Source organism: Suillus bovinus, assembly GCF_016758785.1.
Source record: "Suillus bovinus strain UH-Sbo-P2 chromosome Unknown EDB93scaffold_22, whole genome shotgun sequence".
In the NCBI taxonomy this organism is placed as follows: Eukaryota; Fungi; Basidiomycota; class Agaricomycetes; order Boletales; family Suillaceae; genus Suillus; species Suillus bovinus.
This window is the reverse complement of record NW_024542078.1, coordinates 100958-118872: the sequence shown is the minus strand read 5'-3', so window position 1 is coordinate 118872 and position 17915 is coordinate 100958. Positions and strand designations below refer to the sequence as shown.

Genomic DNA, 17915 nt, shown 5'->3' with positions numbered 1-17915 from the left:
GCTTACACGCCAAAACTTCAGGATATGTACAACAACAATTGAGTCATCATAACCTATGAAACATATGTAGGATCACACCATACACTACATAGCACATATATCCTCTGCGGGCGGCCGATTAGGATTTATTTCTTTGACATGGTGTGGATTGTGGCTGTGTAAGACATAATTATTTCCTTCCGCTCGAGCCCGACTTACGTATTCAGTTTTGGAAGTCAAAGTTCGCGTCTCTATCGTACGTCCTCTCTTACAGCCCTTTTCCATTCCTTATTTTTCATCGTCGTCGCCGTCCTCAGCAATGGCTTCTCTTGCACGGTTCCGTCCTGCTGCTCGTCGTATTGTCAGTCTAGCCAACCACCTTATTTTGTGAGAATACTGACTGTGTGTCTTTCACAGCCTGCCTTTGCGCGAGCCATTCAGACGTCCGCAGACACCACTCAGCTGCAAGACACCATCGGGGACCACTCACAACCATTTACCGTAAAACTCCATGAGGAGTCCTTCCGCGCATATCAATGCGAGACTCCGTCTCTTGAAGTTGAGGTGAAAAAGGATGAGCTTCTGAAAATGTACAAGGACATGCAAACGATGCGTCGGATGGAAATGGCTGCTGATGCCCTTTATAAGGCTAAGCTTATCCGCGGTTTCTGCCATTTAGCTATTGGCCAGGTATTCAGTGTTCTTAGCGCAATAACATAGTACTGACCATCTTCCCAGGAAGCTGTCTCCGTTGGTCTCGAGTATGGTATTAAGCCTGAAGACCGTGTCATTACTGCATACCGGTGTCACCCCTTCGCTGTTATGCGTGGCGGCACCATTAAAGGTGTTATTGCTGAGTTGCTTGGTCGCCAGGCCGGCATGTCTCACGGCAAGGGTGGCTCTATGCACATCTTCACTCCCTCATTCTTTGGTGGTAATGGTATCGTCGGTGCCCAGGTTCCCGTAGGGGCTGGTATCGCATTCGCACAAAAGTACCTTGGCAAGAACACCGCAACATTTGCTCTCTACGGTGATGGCGCAAGTAACCAGGGACAGGTGTTTGAGGCATTCAATATGGTATGGGTGTTTTAAGTAATGGACAAACTCCGTCTGATCAATGTTCTTACGCGTAGGCTAAACTTTGGGATCTCCCCGCTGTCTTCGTTTGCGAGAACAACAAGTACGGAATGGGTACTTCTGCTGAGCGCAGTTCATCTAACACCGAATACTTTACCCGTGGTGACAAGATTCCCGGTCTTCAGGTAACATATTTCCTCCCGGACTTGAATATTTACTTATCTTTGAATGTCTTCAGGTCAACGGTATGGACATCATCGCTTCCAGACATGCTGTGCAATACGCTCGCAAGTGGGTAACGGAAGGCAATGGCCCACTTCTTATGGAGTTTGTCACTTACCGCTATGGCGGTCACTCGATGTCCGACCCCGGAACCACCTACCGTACTCGTGAGGAGGTTCAGCGTATGCGTAGCACCCAAGATCCTATCCGCGGTCTCCAGCGCTACATCGAAGAGTGGGGTCTTGCCACTGAGCAGGAGCTCAAGGTCCGTCGAAAATCGCTTCTCATTGAATTATATTGATGATCGTGTTCGCGTAGCAACTTGACAAGGACGCCAAGGCCGAGGTTGACCAGGCTGTCGAGGAGGCTAAACAATCCCCTGAGCCATTGACCAAGGACCTCTGGACAGACATCTACTATAAGGGCACGGAGCCATCATCCATGCGTGGTCGTGAGCGTGAGGAGGTCCACCACTACTGATTGGCGGGTTTCTTGTTAGTAATACATTAGACTTTATCATTTGCTACGTTCTACGCTAGGTATATTCATTGGTGGTTCCCCACCAATGAACGCACAGTATTTGCACCATGAGTATTTTGATTTCGATCTACAAGTGCAAGAAAGTTGCGTGGAATTGGTACTTGTAATGGATTCTGAGGTCTTGGCATAATATGTATGTGGAGACTTTAAGCGGAACTAAAACTGCATGTCCGGCTCACTTGCACCTGTACCCAGTTCCTTGTCTGTTCCCTCTCGAAATGCAGGCACCCCAGTTTCTGCGCCGCAGACTCGTAATCCAATAACAATCCGCCTGCGTAAAATCTTGGGTACAAACTTTACTGATGAAGCAACAACAGAAGCCCTCCGGACGCTGTCAGAACTGTATGGGACTCAGTCCACAGTATCAGTATCAGATTCCAAAGCACAGACAAACGGTACAGATTCAGACGATAATTGGAGTGATGAGGATGTAGAGGTCGGGCAAGCTGTCCAAGACCACAGGGCATACTTGAACGAGACCGCGTCGAGGGCACGCAAGAATCTTCGTCGAGATCTGGAGAACAAACTTGCAGAAGGAAGCCAGCAATTTCTTCAAGCATTTAGCGAAGTGGATCAAGTGTGTGTTGGTCAGATGTATCATCGAGAATCGTTTAACAAAGCTGTAGAAACTTGATGAGCTGCAGAGTCACGTCGCTGCCATGCGCGTTGCCTGTGACGAAGCGGAGACGCAGCTGAGGCTATCAAGCGAAGCAAGCCAGTCTCTACTTGATCGTGCGGAGAGCTTGAGGAGCGAAAGGTATGGTATTTGTGCATTGAAAGGTATTTCTACTCATAGATAATACAGGGAGGAGGTTGAGACGCGCAAATCTATTGTCATGCTCTTCCTAAACCGCTTCACGCTAAATGATGAAGAGATCGAAGCTATAACCTCGCGAGATGTTCCAATTGGCCCCCGCTTTTTTGAGGCAATGAATAAGACAGAGCGTATTCGTAATGACTGCAGAGTACTCATGTCAGGTGAAGACGGACCGACAAAAGCTGGGTAAGTAACGTCCTGTAACTCCCATTGATGTTGTGTGAATAGGGCTCTTGCAGACTGGACATCATGGCGTCCACTTCATCCTACCTTGAACAGGGTTACGAGAAGATATATCGCTGGTGCTCTTTTCAATTCCGTCAGATGGGACGCGACACCCAGCTGGAAGTTGACTCGACTATGCAGCAAGCCATTTGTCGCCTATCTCAGCGTCCAGAGTTACTCTCGTATGTACCCACTATTGGTAGATTCTTAGTCTCTCCTCAATGACAACCCACAGTGAAGCTCTTACTTTCCTGACGCAGACGCGCCAAACAGGTCTGCTGAGTGCATTCCTGGATGCATTGACTCGAGGAGGCCCGTCAGGTCTTCCGCGTCCCATTGAATTGCACGCACATGATCCTATCAGATATGTTGGTGATATGCTTGCGTGGGTTCACCAGGCTATCGCCGCAGAATGTGAATTCCTGGAAAGCCTTTTTGGTCTTGGAGGAGGGCAAGAAGACGACAGCAGAACAGGGAGAATGGTTGGTGCTGTTCGGACATTCAGGGGGAGTGAAGAAGAGGGATGGGTCAAGGAATTGCTCAACTCTGCAGTAACCAAGTTGTGCGTGCCGCTCAAGGTCTGTCTGCCATTTGTGACACAACAATTTGGATTTCATGAGCCTTCCCAGGTGCGCGTGCAGCAGACTGTACGTTCGCAAGAAAGTAGTATTGTCTCATACAAAGTTGCAAATCTACTGCAATACTACATGCTTACCATGCGGCGGACTATCGGGGAAGATGCTCTTCTGTCGGCGACTCTGAGCGAGTGAGTTGCTTGCTCTAATCCACTTGATCAATACTTATTCTTCTTGGTAGAATCACAGATGTGAGCTACAAGGTCTTTTTCGACGCTATCGAAGCCCATGGTCGTGCACTCCTAAGAATTCCCTTAGTAAGTCATTTACAATGAATTGATTCATGTTTTTCAGCGATTATCAGGACTCAGACGACCCATCTTTGACCCCACCGCTCCCAATTCTAGAGCATGCCCAGCTGCTCCGGGAAATCATGCAAGTTTATGACTCCTCTCTTCTCGATGACACTACTGCAGAACCTGGAGAAACTTTTAACCGCATCCTAGATGTGATGCTCGATCCTGCCATGGAAATGTGTGCCGCTGCGGCCGAGGAGAAGGCGAGGTATCGCCCGCAGTGGGATCGGGCAGTGTTCGTGCTAAATTGTTGGTGCTATCTCCAGGTAGGTTTCCAGACCTATCGCACTCCTGTTACAGCTAGGTAATCGAAGTAGAATGTGCTGGAGGCGTTCGAGTTCACTTCAGAGAAACGTTGCACTATCCAAGAAAAAATCGATGAAAGGGTGAAGTTTTTGGAGGATGAGCATGTAGGTCTATATCTTGATGTCGTGTCCGCTTTTACTTAGACATCCTACAGTACGAGAACATTCTCAGAGATGCTTCGTTGTACGACGTTATCGCCATCATCAAGTCCAAGTCACCTTCTGTAAGTTCACTATCTTATTCACAACTCGCGCATGCCTAGACCCGATTACAGGATCCGCTTTCCCGTGTGCTTCCTGCACAGCAGCTGCAGCCTACCCTTGCGAGATTCTCTCTTTGGCTTTCCAGTCCCGAAGTTGTGCATTCACCGCGTCTATCAGCGTTAACATCTCCGTCCCTGCATTCTACCATACACCGCGTGTCTCTGGCTCGCGTGACAAGGGCCTATGCACAACTCTGTGAGGAAGTGAGGAAACCGGAGAATAGGTATGAAGCGGCGAGTACTTTGTTGGGCATGGAGAGGCCGTTTGGACAGGCTGGGATGCTGTGGGCTATCTTCGGGTTAGAAGAGGAACGTGAGAGATCCGCGGCGGAGTGAGCTGAGTGTCGCATACTCCAAGGGTGATCCGCAGCATTCGTTAAGGGTATGTCTGTATGGAGTTAGTTAGATACATAAGATCGTGATCATAATGCCGTCTGGAGATCTAAGATATAAGTGCCAGTTTGAAGAGCAGATGCAATATATCACTGCAAGGAGACACGTTTGTTGACACATTGCTGCCTCTCATTATCCTAGATAATAAGCGATGGATATACGCAGGGAAATACTTCAAAAAACTGGGATCCGTTCAAGCCCACTGAATAACGGCACAGGAGGTACATCTTGGCTCCTCTGATAAAATGTAATATGGCACATGTATCTTACATACATGATTCTCGGATTCCAGATTCTATGCAACACTCCGCAGCAGACTCGGATAAGGCGGACTTTTCCTTGTTCTATTTTTTTGACGACCGCGACTCGTCAGCGCTGATTCACCTATTTCCGGAGTACATGATGAAGTCAGATCAAGTCCGAGTTCACTGAGGCTGACTTGTAGAGGTTTGACATGGAGGGAGGATGTAAGTAAACACTCATGGTGACTATGACCGCAGTATCCTAGAGCCTAAAACTTGGCGCCCATATGAATGTCCCGTTACAGGCAAATTGTCTACGTATTGTGGGGTCATGTTTTGCACAGGAAACGAAATCTGGCGTAAAAGCAACGGGTGAAAGGGGGTATAGATTATGAAACTGCAGAGTAGTGGGGTAGACTGCTTCTTTGCACACAGGAGACCTCGTGTCAATTGATTAGGGATCAGCGCGAGGACCTGGGTTGATAGTCACAATTGTTGCGTGCTGCGGAACATACTATAAAGTATCGTAATTGTTATTGTTGCATGCGGTGCGCCTACAAGAAACACCATTTTGTGAGAGTTTTGATGGGAAACGTCAAGAAAGTAAAAGCTCCCCTGACAGTGTGTGGGTGCGAACTCGAATGTTCTCGAGCTGCGGCTATTAAAACATCTTCTAGATTGAGCGTGATATCAGAATCCGAGTCATGAACGTGTTGAACTCTAGTTAGAAGGTTACGCGCAATCGGTTCGAAAGCGAGCGATCGGAGAATAGATGATACGAGCGGCCTGGATAAATACTGAGGCAACAGGTGCACGAGAGTTCTTCCAGTTGACACCCGCAATGTCTCATGCTAGTATCGTGTTGATTTTCTCCATTGCCGTCGCAGTCGCAGTCGCATTCACCAAAGCATTCACCACCCCAAGCAAACGGACACACACCAGTGTCCGCGCCGTCAGGACTTTATTGAATCCCCCTGATATCCCCATTGTCGCATTACTACGCGCAAGATCCATACCAAATCAGCGTTTGGTGAAGGCGCTCGGTATATCGAGCACATTCGTCAGCGATGATCCTGGCGTTCACGACACGTTCGCCCGCGAGGCGAAAGTTTTGATAACCGCCGTCAGCACCAAAGATGGATGGTCGAGGCTCGTTGACGTCGCCGAAACCTGCGTGAACAGGTTCCTTGACGCGAAGAGCCTCGACTACGCCACCTTTGTGCAGTCTGTCACGCTCAGCGTCGTGTTGGCAGGTCTGCTGGGTACAGATATTGAAGATCTTGACCCCGCGGACGTCGCATTTGTGACAAAAGCCATTAACGACCGTTGGGCACAATCCAAGTCGAGCACTGCTCTTACTACAGAGGTGCTTGATCAAATCAACCATCACATCGTCAGATGGGTTCCAAACCGAACCAACCCACTCAATCTCATCATCCCCGCATACGAGACAATGTGGCGTGTAGCAGCAATTGCGGTAGTATATTCTAACCGTGATTGTCTGCTACGCGATGCATTTATCTCATACGATGAGAACCCCACTGACGATCAATTTTGCGCCTTTTCAAACGAAGGGACAAGAGCGCAGCCTAGTGTAGAGGCCATCATCAGTGAGGTTCTCCGACTCCACCCCCCGACTCGTCACATCACTCGCGCCGTTGTCGTCCCATGGTGGAAGCGGCCGTTTGTCCCATCTGTAGATGTGGCAGACATCGAAGGGGCACAGAAATCTTCTATGTTCGGGAGTGATACTGAATCCTTCAATCCTATGCGGTTCCACGCGAGCCAGTCCGCTCCTAGAAGGGATCAGCTGTATGCCTTTGGGCACGGAAAGCTGAAGTGTGTAGCGGCAAGCTGGGCGCCGCCAGCTGCAGCTGTCATCACCGCAAAAATCATGGCCAAATTGGATGGTGTTGCGTTCAAGCTGCAGGAAGGACCACGCGTTGGGAAAAGGGAAGGATGGGAGGGTTGGTCAATTCAAAGAGTATAACGAACGCCATTTGACAATATTGGACTCGCCAGCGGTTGGTTGCATAGTAGGCTAGCCTGAGTCAGTAGGCATATGAGATATATCATGTTTTATGTCATTCGATTTGTCAAATTCTCCATGTTGACATGAAAGCGATGCTCGTTTGAAGTGTCATGTCATCTGTCTACACCAAACGTACATAGCCTGCATGTCAAACGGAAGCCAGGCGATACTTGTCAAGCTTTCAATCGGAAGTTTCGTCTCACCAACCAACACTGGCCATATGGAAGTAAAGGTCGGAGTTTCAACAATGTCGGCTTTTGCCGCTTCAGCCACCGACCAAAGGAATATGCGGAAAATTTGATCAGTGCGCAGAAGTCAATCGATTACGCTCACCGGACACCCACTACACAATCCAAGTATAATCGACTACAGTAGTCGAATCTTGGATAGAAAAAAATAGACTATACTCATGTCAGCGTAAGTAATCCGTCCTGCTGCCGATGCTAATTACTAATATGTCGCTCGTGTGGATTTAGAGAAGAAGCGCTCCAGGATGTTGCAGAGAATGAGATCGAGTCCAACTGGGACCAGGTCGTGGATAAGTGCGTCAAATGGGAGTTCCGATTTTGCAGAATCAAGTTCTGATGCGTTGCAAACAGCTTCGATAACATGGATTTGAAAGCCGAGCTTCTCCGTGGTATCTACGCATACGGGCAAGTGCATTCAGCTTTTAATCATTGTTATATCAACAATATCAATATTTCGTAGTTTTGAGAGGCCCTCCGCGATTCAGCAGCGTGCTATCGTTCCTGTTGTGAAAGGCCACGACGTCATTGCTCAAGCACAATCTGGAACTGGAAAGACCGCCACATTCTCCATCTCTATCCTTCAGCAGTTGGATATGTCTATCAAAGGGTGCCAGGCCCTTATTTTGGCACCCACCCGCGAGCTGGCTCAACAGATTCAGAAAGTCGTCATCGCACTCGGTGACTACATGAACATCGAATGCCATGCATGTGTTGGAGGTACAAACGTTCGTGAGGACATGGCCAAACTCCAGGAGGGTGTTCAAGTTGTTGTCGGCACTCCCGGACGTGTATATGACATGATCAACCGGAGAGCTCTCCGCACCGACACCATCAAGATTTTCTGTCTCGATGAGGCTGATGAGATGTTGTCCCGTGGGTTCAAGGACCAAATCTACGAGTTGTTCCAGCTTCTACCGCAGGAGACTCAAGTAGTACTCCTTTCCGCCACTATGCCCGCCGACGTTTTGGAAGTGACGAAGAAGTTCATGCGTGATCCTGTTCGAATTCTCGTCAAGAGGGACGAATTGACACTTGAGGGTATCAAGCAATTTTACATCGCTGTGGAGAAGGAGGAATGGAAATTGGACACTCTTTGCGATCTTTACGAGACTGTGACGATTACGCAAGCCGTCATCTTCTGCAACACAAGGCGGAAGGTCGATTGGTTGACGGAGAAGATGCACTCGCGTGAGTTCACAGTATCTGCTATGGTCAGTAATTGCGGTATTATCTCAGTTGTATGCCATCTGATCGTACGTTTTGCCCAGCACGGAGACATGGAGCAGAAGCAGCGTGAAGTTTTGATGAAGGAGTTCCGGTCAGGTTCATCTCGTGTCCTGATCACGACGGATCTCTTGGCCCGCGGAATCGACGTGCAGCAGGTATCTCTAGTCATCAACTATGACCTGCCGACAAACAGGGAGAACTACATTCACCGCATCGGTCGTGGCGGACGTTTCGGCCGTAAAGGTGTTGCAATCAACTTTGTGACAACAGAAGACGTCAGAATGCTGAGAGATATTGAACGTGAGCACATTTTGCGACTGTATGATTAATGCTAAGACTAAAGGCAGAATTCTACAACACTCAAATTGACGAGATGCCTCTTAATGTCGCGTGAGTTTCTTACTGCGGAACTGATTGGATCTGGGCTCTGACCAGTGTTTTTCCAGCGATCTCATTTAGATTGCCATCTGTTTTTATAGGCCAGACTTGCTACGATGCCGCTCCGAAATTGTTACGTCCATTCTATGATCGTGAAATTTTCTTGACAGTATGCTATGTAAAATGTCTTGGGTCTGCCAAGCTTGTGTTTTTCTCTCTCCTACTTCTCTTTTTTTCGCATTGTGTTAGCTGCACATTTGCATATCGTACCTGTTTGTGGAAATCCTTTCTACACGTTGCACTGCATACGGCTTCCTGAGGGACCGTAGCCCGGGCTGAATCCATTGGTTCGGAGCGTGTTAAGCATAGCCTCGACCGCTTGTTTAGTCGTCCCTGAACCTGCCATTGGATGAAAATTCCATTTGATGATCGAGGTCGTACAAGGCTGTACATTATATCTCGTGAGCTCTCTCACAGTGTACAGTCTTTGTCCTACTTTAGTTGCAACCAAAAAGCTCTGCTCCCCCTTATCGAAATCACTAAGCCTGAGCCTGACCAACCCCGCCCAAGAGCCGTGCCTTCCCGACGTCCGCTGAGGGCGCCGTTAGATCCTGGTCTCGGCTCAGGACCGAGCAAATCTAGCCCAAATCTCCAACAGAGGCTGTTTGTCTGCTAATTCCTTGCCTACTTCGTTCATAAAGAGGCCATTAATCTCAGCCGGCTAATCTAGCAAGGGTCTCTGCCCCGTGGTACTATTCTCGCACCTATACTACTCCTCTTACCCGAACCACTTTCTTCCTTCAATTTAACGGTTCTATACTTGTACACTCTCTGCTGCGGCTTGTCAAAGTTGTCATGGTGAGTCGTGTTTTCAGTTGTCCTTCCTACATTTGAGTACATCCACACTTGCTGGTTGTGTCCCATCTTCGTTGCTTCTCATTATGCTTATATATATTCTAGCACCTGGGGAGGCTCACAGTATCATCACTTAACGGCAGTCACCCTTCCAGCATCTCCAACTGGTCACCGTCCCCCATGTCCCAAATCCCTTACCAGCTCCGGACGCCTGGTGCATCAGAAATATTGCCAAGACTATATGTCTCAGACCTATCTTTCGCAGAGAACCCTGCCGCCCTCGCCTCACTGGGTATAACCCACATCCTCTCAGCAATGCGCGGATACGTCGCAATACCCCATGACCTACCCATACATCGTATCCAATACCCCCTCGAGGATCTTCCATTCTCCGAGCTCGCCGCTCACCTTCCATCCGCAACTGCTTTTATCCGCAGCGCACTGCACGACCCCAATGCACGGATTCTTGTGCACTGCATGGAAGGAGTGAGCCGCAGCACCAGCGTGGTTTGTGCGTTCCTCATATCGGAGTACGGCTGGACTCCAGCACAAGCTATCCAATACGTCAAAACAAGACGAAGATCCGCGGAACCCAATTTTGGATTTGTACAGCAGCTGCAAGAGTACGCAGACACGTTACGGCGTTGATCATGATAGTTGCGGGGGGGCAGGAAATATGGACATATGTGCTTCCGACGGCCATCAGATGGGTGTTAGAAGATTGTTTGACAAAGCTTGCATCACTCCTTTGCATTCACACATACGCAAAAGTTCTGTATCATCTGTATGCCCAGGACGCCCTAGCGCGGGATTTCATTGAACATTTCAGATACAGTACGAGTCTCATAATTCTGCGCATCTTCGGTAATACAGAGTAATAACTATAGTCCCTTAACCACAGTAGAATAGAATACAGCAACTTTATGTATAATGTTGCACATAATATAGTAGTCATCATGAACAGCATCCCTGTTTATTTGATGCTCGATTCAGGGCGACGTTTCCATTTGTTGGCTTTGACAGCTTCACTCCTGGAGACTAATAGACCAACATGTCAGAGATGGGGGGTGTCAGGTGGTTGTCGATTTAAAATAACACTCACTCGATCATCATCAAAAACGCCATGCTTGATCTTATGGAGAATATCGCGCGAGGCTGTCTCAAATGCCGTATCAACGTTGCTCCCTGATTTTGCACTTGCTTCCAAGAATAGCAATCCCTCCTTTCTCGCCCATTCGTCCGCTTCGTCTGTGGAAACTTCTCTTCGTCGACTCAATGTGTCTTCTGCTTCCTCGTCGCATAGGTCAATTTTATTTCCGACCAGTATGCAAGTTAAATGAGGGTCAGCATGCTCTCGTACGTCTGCAAGCCATGATTGCGCGTTGGTAAAACCTGTGTAAAATGATTAGCAGAATGCCGGGGATGAATCGGTCATGCTAAACACACTTTTGCGAGACGTCACATCATAGACCAGCAAACAGCCCGCGGCACCACGGTAGTATGACCGTGTAATTGACCTGAAGGATTCGGTTCCGGCAGTATCCCAACCTACATAATAACCCACTACATGAAATATGTGTCAGAGGGGACTAGGGAAGGAGACGGACATTGAAGCTTGACAATCTTCCCTTCTTCGGGTATCTCAATTAGCTTCGAGCCAAATTCTACTCCTAGCTAGGGGTAACGGGTGCGTGTGTCAAATTCAACCTATCGGGTATGCAAAAAGCCACGCACAGTTGGGTCGGGGTTCGCAAGAAAACGTTGGTCCGTCAAGCGAACAAGTAAAGATGACTTGCCAACTCCAGCATCGCCTTGTAAAAGCAGTTATTGAGCAATAAACCCTTTGCCGGAATGCAAGTGCCGCGTGACACACCAGTGATGATGAATTTCAGGACATAGTGCCAAGTGATTCCTGTCATTAGGGCTCTTTACTTTTCGTGTGCTTCAGGGTAGTTTAGAAACACAAGTACAACAATTAGGGAACCAAGCAAGGGTGAGAGCGGATGTACATACCAACGGCCCCCACTCCAAAATCAATGACCACATTAGGCAATGCATGATGAACGGACATTTCCGGAAGGTTTGAACTGCACCAGAATTTCAAGCACGAACAATATTCTTCAACTTCAACGTCCTCCACAATGAGCAGTGCAACTTGGCGAAACTTTTTCACGTTCGTGTTCAGTATATTCTGTCTATCTTCATTCATTGACATGACTCTGAAGGTACAACAAATATGCCCAGATCACCGCACGGGCTGTTCGACAGTCGTTGCAAGAGTCTGAGCGTGTCGTGGCTGAGAAGAGAGGTGCGACCGCTCTAAAATACCAACAATGGGAAAATGGTGTTGGTGGACCGCAGGTGCGCTATTCATACTTGCTCAATCTTGACCGGCACATCTCTGATGATGTGTTGTTCCACACAGGTACTCCTGAACTCCGAGGAGGACAAGAAATAGGGAAAAGCGCTGCGTTCAAGTTGAACTGCTTGACTAGCGATGGGATACGTTAATTGCCAATGTCATCATATATCCGAAATAGATTTGCAGGAGGTCTCTCCCGTGGTGCCCGATCGGTGACCGGTTTGCCTACCCCGAGGAGGCGTTTTTTCTTCGTTGATGCCTATTGTGCGGGTCTCTTGTGGGCCGTTCGTATTCCTCGGCTCGCAAGCTGCTTCATCATTGAGGACTGGGGGTTTTACCACCACCATGGTTTACTCTGACGTTTTTCGTCCTTGGCTCATAAAATGAACTGCTAAAGGTGGCTATGGAATGCATAACAGCAACCGGAGTGTGCAGATCTGTCGTATCATGCGGGCTTCAATTTGAAACGAATTCACAAGACGGCGAGTGCGAAAAGTTCGCTATCTCCAATGAAGATTTAGAAACCGCTGAGCAAATCCATCTCACTCGTGTGTCATCGGATCCATATGGAGCCCACTGCCCTTGCGAACTATCAGTTTGCGGGCTCTAATTTTTGGGTGCGAGATCGTATTTTGCTGTTGCGTTCAAGGGTTGTTTCAGCTTCGTCCGTCGGTCCTACAATCTATCCTTAAATGCACAAATAGTGTCACTTGAAATATCTCGTCACTAGTCGCCATCAATCATACGTTGCAAGAGAATTTTTACAGCCCCACGATAATATAACGCCGAACATGGAAGGTTTAGCAGCGCCCATCTCTTCCAGCCCATGAGTCATTGTAATTGATTGAATGAGTTTGCAGGCGCAAACTCTTGCTATGGTGCGTGCATTGTTTGGCTGGTGCTATAATCATACTGAGGTGACACCTCAGGTCGGGACCACCCGTCGCGGAAGCATCCATCGAGACTCGGAGGTCTCGGTTGGAGTCGGCGGTGTACCTGTACCTTTCCCGCCGACGGAAAGACTATAAAAACAATCTATCATTCATCTTGTTTGATTGCCTTCGAACATCATTGCATCATGACATCGAGATGATTTGACCCGTGCATTGCACCGCTAGTAAGGTTGCCGATTTCCAAGCGGAGGCTGGTGCCATGGGTGCATTAGATCTGTTGGCCAGGTACCTTGAAGAGCTTTGTCAACTGCTCGCTACCTGTCGGTCTGTCTGCATTTTTCGTGGCTTGATTTTGACATACTGTTTACTGCCTTTTCGCCATTGCTTCGTAGTGCATGGTGATGTTATGTAGTGGCTATGGTGCTGCATGTCGGGTGCCTGGCGTATAATCCCGGAACAAGATTATACGACGGAAATTCATGCAGCTGCCTGTCTACCCGTTTACCCAGCCTAGCTTGGTTACACTTGTGGTCTAGTAACTTTGGTTATTTCTACGTATGTCAATGTTTAAGCCTGAGGTTGTCATGCTAGGCGCCGCGAGCAGTGCCTTTCGAAATGTCTGCACAACTTAAATAGCATCGCCGCACCGATCGCACACCAAAATGGATTCCGACACATGCAGTTTTGCAATTGCAGAAGTAAAAAAAGGAAAGTAGACTCTACGGTATAATGTAAGTCTTTTCTCTTCTCTTCACAGCAGACACAGAACAATGACCATAGTGTGCGCGCGTAAGCGGCAGAAAAGAAAATCCAAAATGCATTTATTTCGACACCACGTACCCCTTCCCAGAGTACCCTTCCGATGATATGCCTGTACGGCGAGTCAGGTATTAGCACGACGAAAACACAACTCCAGGCGGAGAGACAGACCGGTGATAGGGTTTGACTTTTGCTCGAGTGCGCGTTGATTGCTTGCTTCCTCCCATTCGCGTGTAAGCGTTTTCGGTGGAGGTGGAGCTAAAGTTCAGGGGTACATGTGTTAGAGTTCAAGCATACAAAAAAACGAGAAAAAACCTACATTGTGAACGGATAGCCATGGAGAGCAGTCCAGCGACACCTATAAGGCCCATGGTGGAAAGGAAAACCTTGAAGCCCTGGCCTGGTGGGCTGACAGGAGCTCGGGGTCCATGCGGGCCAAAGGCAACATAGTATGCTATCAACACGCATCATACCAAAAGCAACAGTGTTTCATCGACCCCAACGTCACGATAATGCGTGATTTGGAATAAAACAACAGAGCAAAAGGACATCAGAAGACACGTCAACGGGAGCAGCCGAACAGCGGAAGGACAACAACACGCACCCGCTTTTTTCTCGTCCAACGAGAGTGCCTTCCAGTCCTTCTTCTGTAACTCCTCGAGCTGCCTGTGAACAACTGCCTGCTCGCTCTTAGACATATTTTCCCATTGTGCCTCGACGTTGGAGAGAGGAATAACAGACGCGGTCACAGACGAGGGTCCGGACGTGGGCACCTGAGCGACAGTCGCCAGACGGCGCAAGGAGATTCTAGGGCGCGCCAGACGTATGGCTTGCATGGAGGACAATGAAAGCGAATGTCAGTGGACGGAGGAGAGAAATCGAAGTGGAAATTAGCGAATAACAGGTCGTGGAAAAAATAAGCTCGGCTGGCCCTGCACCTGATTTCACTTAATCGGCGTGAACCGGGTCAGTGGTCCCGCAACCTGCAAAGTACTCTGACATGCATGAACTGGTACAATATTGATATTAATGGTGTGCTGAAAATAACTGCTAGTATTCTGCCAACATGGAGTACGGAGTAACGGATCCAAACACTTCAAGGTTCAACAGCAAACCAGAAAGAGATCAAACATTAAGCAGGTAGGAATACATGGATATCGCATCACTCAAGCACCCTCAGCGCCCACACCAGGACAATCACGAGAAATGTGGCTTAGATGGGAATTAACGAGAGGACGGATAGGGACATCTGAACACACTCACCCTTCTGAACCACACGTGTAGCAGGCACGCCTCTGAGGTTGAGGGCAGTCACGGCTGATGTGGCCCTAAATCGACATATGTGAACAAGAGAACCACATATATGCAGAGCAACGCACCACGCCCGAGCAGTTATAGCACTTAGAGCCTTGAACGCAGTCGCGCGACAGATGACCTACACCACCACAGGTATAGCTGCGTATGGCGAATTAGTGCAATATGCGATGGACATAATAGAGACAAACCAAGTCTTCGAGCCTCCACCACCAAAAGCAGAATAATTGCCTCCACCTCCGTAGCTGGAATTGCCTCCTGCAGCTTCAGGACATGCGCGAGCAATGTGGCCAGGCTTGCCGCAGCGGTAGCACTCCTGGCTGGAGAATCCTCCACCATAGCTGCCGCCGCCTGCACCACCGTCGGGGCAATCGCGAGACTGAATCCAATGAGTAAAAAGATTGACCAATATTCCCGAAAAACATACGATGTGACCCTCTTGACCACATTTGTAGCAAGACTTGGCCTTGACTTCCATCGTGCAATCACGAGAAACATGACCCTCCATGCCACCTGCAGAAATCATGATCACCGCATAAAAATGGACTCAGCAATGAAATGACATACAGTTGTAGCTAAACAAGGTGAGCGAAAATGAGACGATGCCCGGCATAAACAAGATCAATAATTACCAAGTAGGAGTCCCAGCCTTGGGGCAGTTAGCAGCTTGATGACCGACTGTGTTCATGAAGATCGGAGGTACGGAACCAAGCCAGGCAGAGAATTAGGACGAGCAATGCAATATATTGCGATTTTGTGCGAGTCGTCGACGATAACATGGGTCATCGGTAGATATGAGCAAAAGAACATAGCAATCCACGTCAGCAACGCGAAAATCGAAGATGTAAATAAGAACGAAGGAAAAGCAATGGTTACGGGGCCTTTCCTTCGCCATATCGACGAGGAATTGTTCAAAAGCCAGGGAATAGACAACACGGAAACACCACGCACAGCCTCCACAGTTGAAACATCCACGAGCGCCAGACATGTCGTATAAAGAATCTGTTAGGGAAAAAGCGATGTTAGGGGTCCGTGCACGATTGACGCAGCCGTTGATGGTCTCGGCGCGAAAAGTATGTTGGACAAGGTAAACATCTTGAACAAGATCTGACGCACTTTCTTCGAAAGGTTATGGAGGTGAAGAGGAGGAGGACACAAAAAAATGCCTCAAGGTATGGAACGAAAAAAGAAAGCGCTTCCATAATCACAAAACGGCACTTCATCGGGCACGTGCTCATCACATGTTCAACCGTTTTGGGAAAACTATGTAGTGCAAGCTGCTTCTGCACAGCAATATGAAGTAGTCGTGCCGGTGATAGTAACGATAGAACTTAATCATAGTCCCTTGTCTGCGTCCTTCTTACTCGAGTCCTTTCCCTTTTCCCCATCCTTCTTGGGATCCTCCAACTTTTTAGCGTCGCCGTTAATCGTCTTTTTGTCCTTGTCTTTCTCATCTATGCCTTCCTCTTGCTCTGCTCGCCCTATCGTGGCCTTGTTGTCCACCAGAGCATGTAACGCGATTACAGCACGTAGAAGACTACTCAGATACACCACGAGTAGTTGATCATTTGTACTCGATGCAAAGCTCTGTGTTGTCACCGGATTGCTCAAGTCAGGAAGTAGGTTGAGTGCGTCTTGCAGGTGGTAAATAATTTGGTGATTGACTGGCATCGTACCAGCTGCAACATCTAGCAGATACTTGTGCACATCTCGTAGTCGGGATTGAAGCCCTTGAAGTGATGCGAGTTGCTCAGAAACGCGTGTTGAGAGGGTGGTAGTTGTTGAGTCTTTGATATCGCGTAGGAGATGTTCGACACCGATCTCCTCAGCTTCTTCGGCTTCTATTGCAGAAGGGACGTGAAGGAATGTCTTCCGTGTTTCCGTGCCGTCCTAAAGTCATAAAATCGGTACAAGTATAGATTGCAAAGGAGGAAAGGCAAACATCTTTGATCTCTTCCACTGCAAAATACGCATCCGTCGGAATTCCGACGGCCTGCGGTCGTACATCAACGATAACCATAACTGGTTTCGCAATGTACCGCTTGAAAAGATCATTGATTTCCTGGTCCGAAGCTCGTAGTTTTGGTCCCGTGTGGTACCACCCGATCATCCGCTCCTTTGCTGCAATATCACTTAGCATCTATAATGGTTATTCAGGGGAAAGGAACGTACCGTTAACTTTCTTAAACATATCATACATCCCCTCAATATAGTTATGGTCTAGGAACCATGTCTTGCTATCTCTTTCATCCTCCTCGAACGGGATTCCAAATGAATTGGCAACGTTAACGGTCTTGCCATTGTCCTGGCCCAAAAGAACGCCAACAACGCGCTTCGATGAAGTGCGCGAGACCGTGCGTGCATGGTGATCAGTAACAGAGAGTAGGACCAATGGATGAACGACTGGAGGTGTTTAGTATATGCGGGGGGTTTTCGAACGAGTGGTTGCTCGCTCACCAACTGTCGTTCCAGCAAGTGCTGCCAACTGCAAATTGAATAATTATCATAATGTTCGAGTTGTTCAGCGTTACAACTCACTTGCTCACTTGTTGATGCTACCATGATCTGTAGTGCTAACGCTAAAGGCCTTCATGACCGCATGCACTGTACGGACGCGCGTTGTGTTGACATGTATTTGTGCGAGATCTTATTAGGGCAGTTGCGCTTAGGCGCTTTTGATCACAACGTTATTCTAGTACCCGTTCTGCCAGTGAATCAACTTGCTGATTCTGTTACAGATGCTTTTCAATCAGAATCACTTTCCGAACGTTTGCCAAAATTTATGTGTAACGTTTATTCCATACTGGCGTACTTGTCCTACGTGCGACCCTGGGAAGACATCAAATCATTGCT

At 48.2% G+C, this 17915-nt stretch overlaps 10 protein-coding genes across 10 annotated transcripts; 6 read left to right on the top strand and 4 right to left on the bottom strand.

Moving 5' to 3' along the window:
• The first annotated feature begins 214 nt into the window (after positions 1-214).
• Positions 215-1966, top strand: EDB93DRAFT_1204805 (mitochondrial pyruvate dehydrogenase E1 component beta subunit). The gene is made up of 6 exons (XM_041450973.1): positions 215-340; positions 397-669; positions 718-1056; positions 1113-1241; positions 1295-1543; positions 1597-1966. The coding sequence occupies exons 1-6, from the start codon at positions 299-301 to the stop codon at positions 1756-1758; spliced, it is 1194 nt and encodes a 397-aa protein (XP_041308417.1). The 5' UTR covers positions 215-298; the 3' UTR covers positions 1759-1966.
• Positions 1967-4978, top strand: EDB93DRAFT_1141392 (oligomeric complex COG6). Its single transcript, XM_041449307.1, has 11 exons — positions 1967-2395; positions 2445-2575; positions 2624-2821; positions 2875-3042; positions 3096-3438; positions 3490-3626; positions 3677-3752; positions 3800-4057; positions 4109-4201; positions 4252-4320; positions 4372-4978. Exons 1-11 carry the CDS (start codon positions 1985-1987, stop codon positions 4693-4695), a joined length of 2208 nt encoding a protein of 735 aa, XP_041308416.1. The 5' UTR covers positions 1967-1984; the 3' UTR covers positions 4696-4978.
• An 857-nt stretch (positions 4979-5835) lies between these two features.
• EDB93DRAFT_1083937 (uncharacterized protein) lies at positions 5836-6984 on the top strand (the record flags this gene model as incomplete). The annotated part of the gene is made up of 1 exon (XM_041445795.1): positions 5836-6984. One exon carries the CDS (start codon positions 5836-5838, stop codon positions 6982-6984), a length of 1149 nt encoding a protein of 382 aa, XP_041308415.1.
• A 355-nt stretch (positions 6985-7339) lies between these two features.
• Positions 7340-9334, top strand: EDB93DRAFT_1225320 (P-loop containing nucleoside triphosphate hydrolase protein). Its single transcript, XM_041451207.1, has 7 exons — positions 7340-7443; positions 7503-7568; positions 7626-7679; positions 7735-8485; positions 8543-8801; positions 8849-8891; positions 8948-9334. The coding sequence occupies exons 1-7, from the start codon at positions 7436-7438 to the stop codon at positions 8958-8960; spliced, it is 1194 nt and encodes a 397-aa protein (XP_041308414.1). The 5' UTR covers positions 7340-7435; the 3' UTR covers positions 8961-9334.
• A 289-nt stretch (positions 9335-9623) lies between these two features.
• Positions 9624-10608, top strand: EDB93DRAFT_328024 (phosphotyrosine protein). The gene has a single exon (XM_041456106.1). It carries the CDS (start codon positions 9915-9917, stop codon positions 10380-10382), a length of 468 nt encoding a protein of 155 aa, XP_041308413.1. The 5' UTR covers positions 9624-9914; the 3' UTR covers positions 10383-10608.
• Positions 10536-11739, bottom strand: EDB93DRAFT_328015 (P-loop containing nucleoside triphosphate hydrolase protein). The gene is made up of 6 exons (XM_041456105.1): positions 11608-11739; positions 11469-11545; positions 11342-11408; positions 11181-11282; positions 10837-11126; positions 10536-10772 (listed from the first exon to the last, which is right to left on the bottom strand). Exons 1-6 carry the CDS (start codon positions 11651-11653, stop codon positions 10689-10691), a joined length of 666 nt encoding a protein of 221 aa, XP_041308412.1. The 5' UTR covers positions 11654-11739; the 3' UTR covers positions 10536-10688.
• Positions 11740-11875: 136 nt separating this feature from the next.
• EDB93DRAFT_1249667 (mitochondrial ATP synthase epsilon chain-domain-containing protein) lies at positions 11876-12192 on the top strand (the record flags this gene model as incomplete). The annotated part of the gene is made up of 3 exons (XM_041452898.1): positions 11876-11907; positions 11960-12095; positions 12160-12192. The coding sequence occupies 3 exons, from the start codon at positions 11876-11878 to the stop codon at positions 12190-12192; spliced, it is 201 nt and encodes a 66-aa protein (XP_041308411.1).
• Positions 12193-13502: 1310 nt separating this feature from the next.
• On the bottom strand, positions 13503-14680 carry EDB93DRAFT_327938 (COX4, subunit IV of cytochrome c oxidase). Its single transcript, XM_041456104.1, has 4 exons — positions 14353-14680; positions 14068-14202; positions 13920-14006; positions 13503-13860 (listed from the first exon to the last, which is right to left on the bottom strand). Exons 1-4 carry the CDS (start codon positions 14582-14584, stop codon positions 13811-13813), a joined length of 504 nt encoding a protein of 167 aa, XP_041308410.1. The 5' UTR covers positions 14585-14680; the 3' UTR covers positions 13503-13810.
• A 310-nt stretch (positions 14681-14990) lies between these two features.
• On the bottom strand, positions 14991-15673 carry EDB93DRAFT_327863 (uncharacterized protein). The gene has a single exon (XM_041456103.1). The coding sequence runs from the start codon at positions 15558-15560 to the stop codon at positions 15150-15152; it is 411 nt and encodes a 136-aa protein (XP_041308409.1). The 5' UTR covers positions 15561-15673; the 3' UTR covers positions 14991-15149.
• Positions 15674-16249: 576 nt separating this feature from the next.
• Positions 16250-17672, bottom strand: EDB93DRAFT_1141366 (maintenance of mitochondrial structure and function-domain-containing protein). Its single transcript, XM_041449306.1, has 5 exons — positions 17601-17672; positions 17520-17547; positions 17235-17465; positions 17005-17183; positions 16250-16952 (listed from the first exon to the last, which is right to left on the bottom strand). The coding sequence occupies exons 1-5, from the start codon at positions 17622-17624 to the stop codon at positions 16398-16400; spliced, it is 1017 nt and encodes a 338-aa protein (XP_041308408.1). The 5' UTR covers positions 17625-17672; the 3' UTR covers positions 16250-16397.
• Positions 17673-17915: the final 243 nt, after the last annotated feature.

Bases quoted from the DNA above. Each gene is read 5' to 3' on its own strand.
- EDB93DRAFT_1141366 (XM_041449306.1), bottom strand. From the start codon at position 17,624: ATGGTAGCATCAACAAGTGAGCAA. The intron at 17,548-17,600 runs GTGAGTTGTAAC...TTCAATTTGCAG, and splicing joins TAGCATCAACAAGTGAGCAA to TTGGCAGCACTTGCTGGAAC. The intron at 17,184-17,234 runs GTACGTTCCTTT...GTGATATTGCAG, and splicing joins TATGTTTAAGAAAGTTAACG to CAAAGGAGCGGATGATCGGG.
- EDB93DRAFT_1204805 (XM_041450973.1), top strand. From the start codon at position 299: ATGGCTTCTCTTGCACGGTTCCGTCCTGCTGCTCGTCGTATT. The intron at 670-717 runs GTATTCAGTGTT...CCATCTTCCCAG, and splicing joins GCCATTTAGCTATTGGCCAG to GAAGCTGTCTCCGTTGGTCT. The intron at 1,057-1,112 runs GTATGGGTGTTT...TCTTACGCGTAG, and splicing joins TGTTTGAGGCATTCAATATG to GCTAAACTTTGGGATCTCCC.
- EDB93DRAFT_327938 (XM_041456104.1), bottom strand. From the start codon at position 14,584: ATGCAAGCCATACGTCTGGCGCGCCCTAGAATCTCCTTGCGCCGTCTG. The intron at 14,007-14,067 runs GTAGGTTTTTTC...CCTGAACTTTAG, and splicing joins CATGGCTATCCGTTCACAAT to CTCCACCTCCACCGAAAACG. The intron at 13,861-13,919 runs GTCTGTCTCTCC...CTCGCCGTACAG, and splicing joins AAAGTCAAACCCTATCACCG to GCATATCATCGGAAGGGTAC.
- EDB93DRAFT_1141392 (XM_041449307.1), top strand. From the start codon at position 1,985: ATGTCCGGCTCACTTGCACCTGTACCCAGTTCCTTGTCTGTTCCCTCT. The intron at 2,396-2,444 runs GTGTGTGTTGGT...ACAAAGCTGTAG, and splicing joins CATTTAGCGAAGTGGATCAA to AAACTTGATGAGCTGCAGAG. The intron at 4,202-4,251 runs GTAGGTCTATAT...GACATCCTACAG, and splicing joins AGTTTTTGGAGGATGAGCAT to TACGAGAACATTCTCAGAGA.
- EDB93DRAFT_328015 (XM_041456105.1), bottom strand. From the start codon at position 11,653: ATGACAGGAATCACTTGGCACTATGTCCTGAAATTCATCATCACTG. The intron at 11,283-11,341 runs GTCCGTCTCCTT...GTTATTATGTAG, and splicing joins GAAGATTGTCAAGCTTCAAT to GTTGGGATACTGCCGGAACC. The intron at 10,773-10,836 runs GTGAGTGTTATT...TTGGTCTATTAG, and splicing joins GCGTTTTTGATGATGATCGA to TCTCCAGGAGTGAAGCTGTC.
- EDB93DRAFT_1225320 (XM_041451207.1), top strand. The intron at 8,486-8,542 runs GTCAGTAATTGC...CGTTTTGCCCAG, and splicing joins AGTTCACAGTATCTGCTATG to CACGGAGACATGGAGCAGAA. The intron at 8,802-8,848 runs GTGAGCACATTT...GACTAAAGGCAG, and splicing joins AATGCTGAGAGATATTGAAC to AATTCTACAACACTCAAATT.
- EDB93DRAFT_328024 (XM_041456106.1), top strand. From the start codon at position 9,915: ATGTCCCAAATCCCTTACCAGCTCCGGACGCCTGGTGCATCAGAAATA.
- EDB93DRAFT_327863 (XM_041456103.1), bottom strand. From the start codon at position 15,560: ATGTTTCTCGTGATTGCACGATGGAAGTCAAGGCCAAGTCTTGCTACA.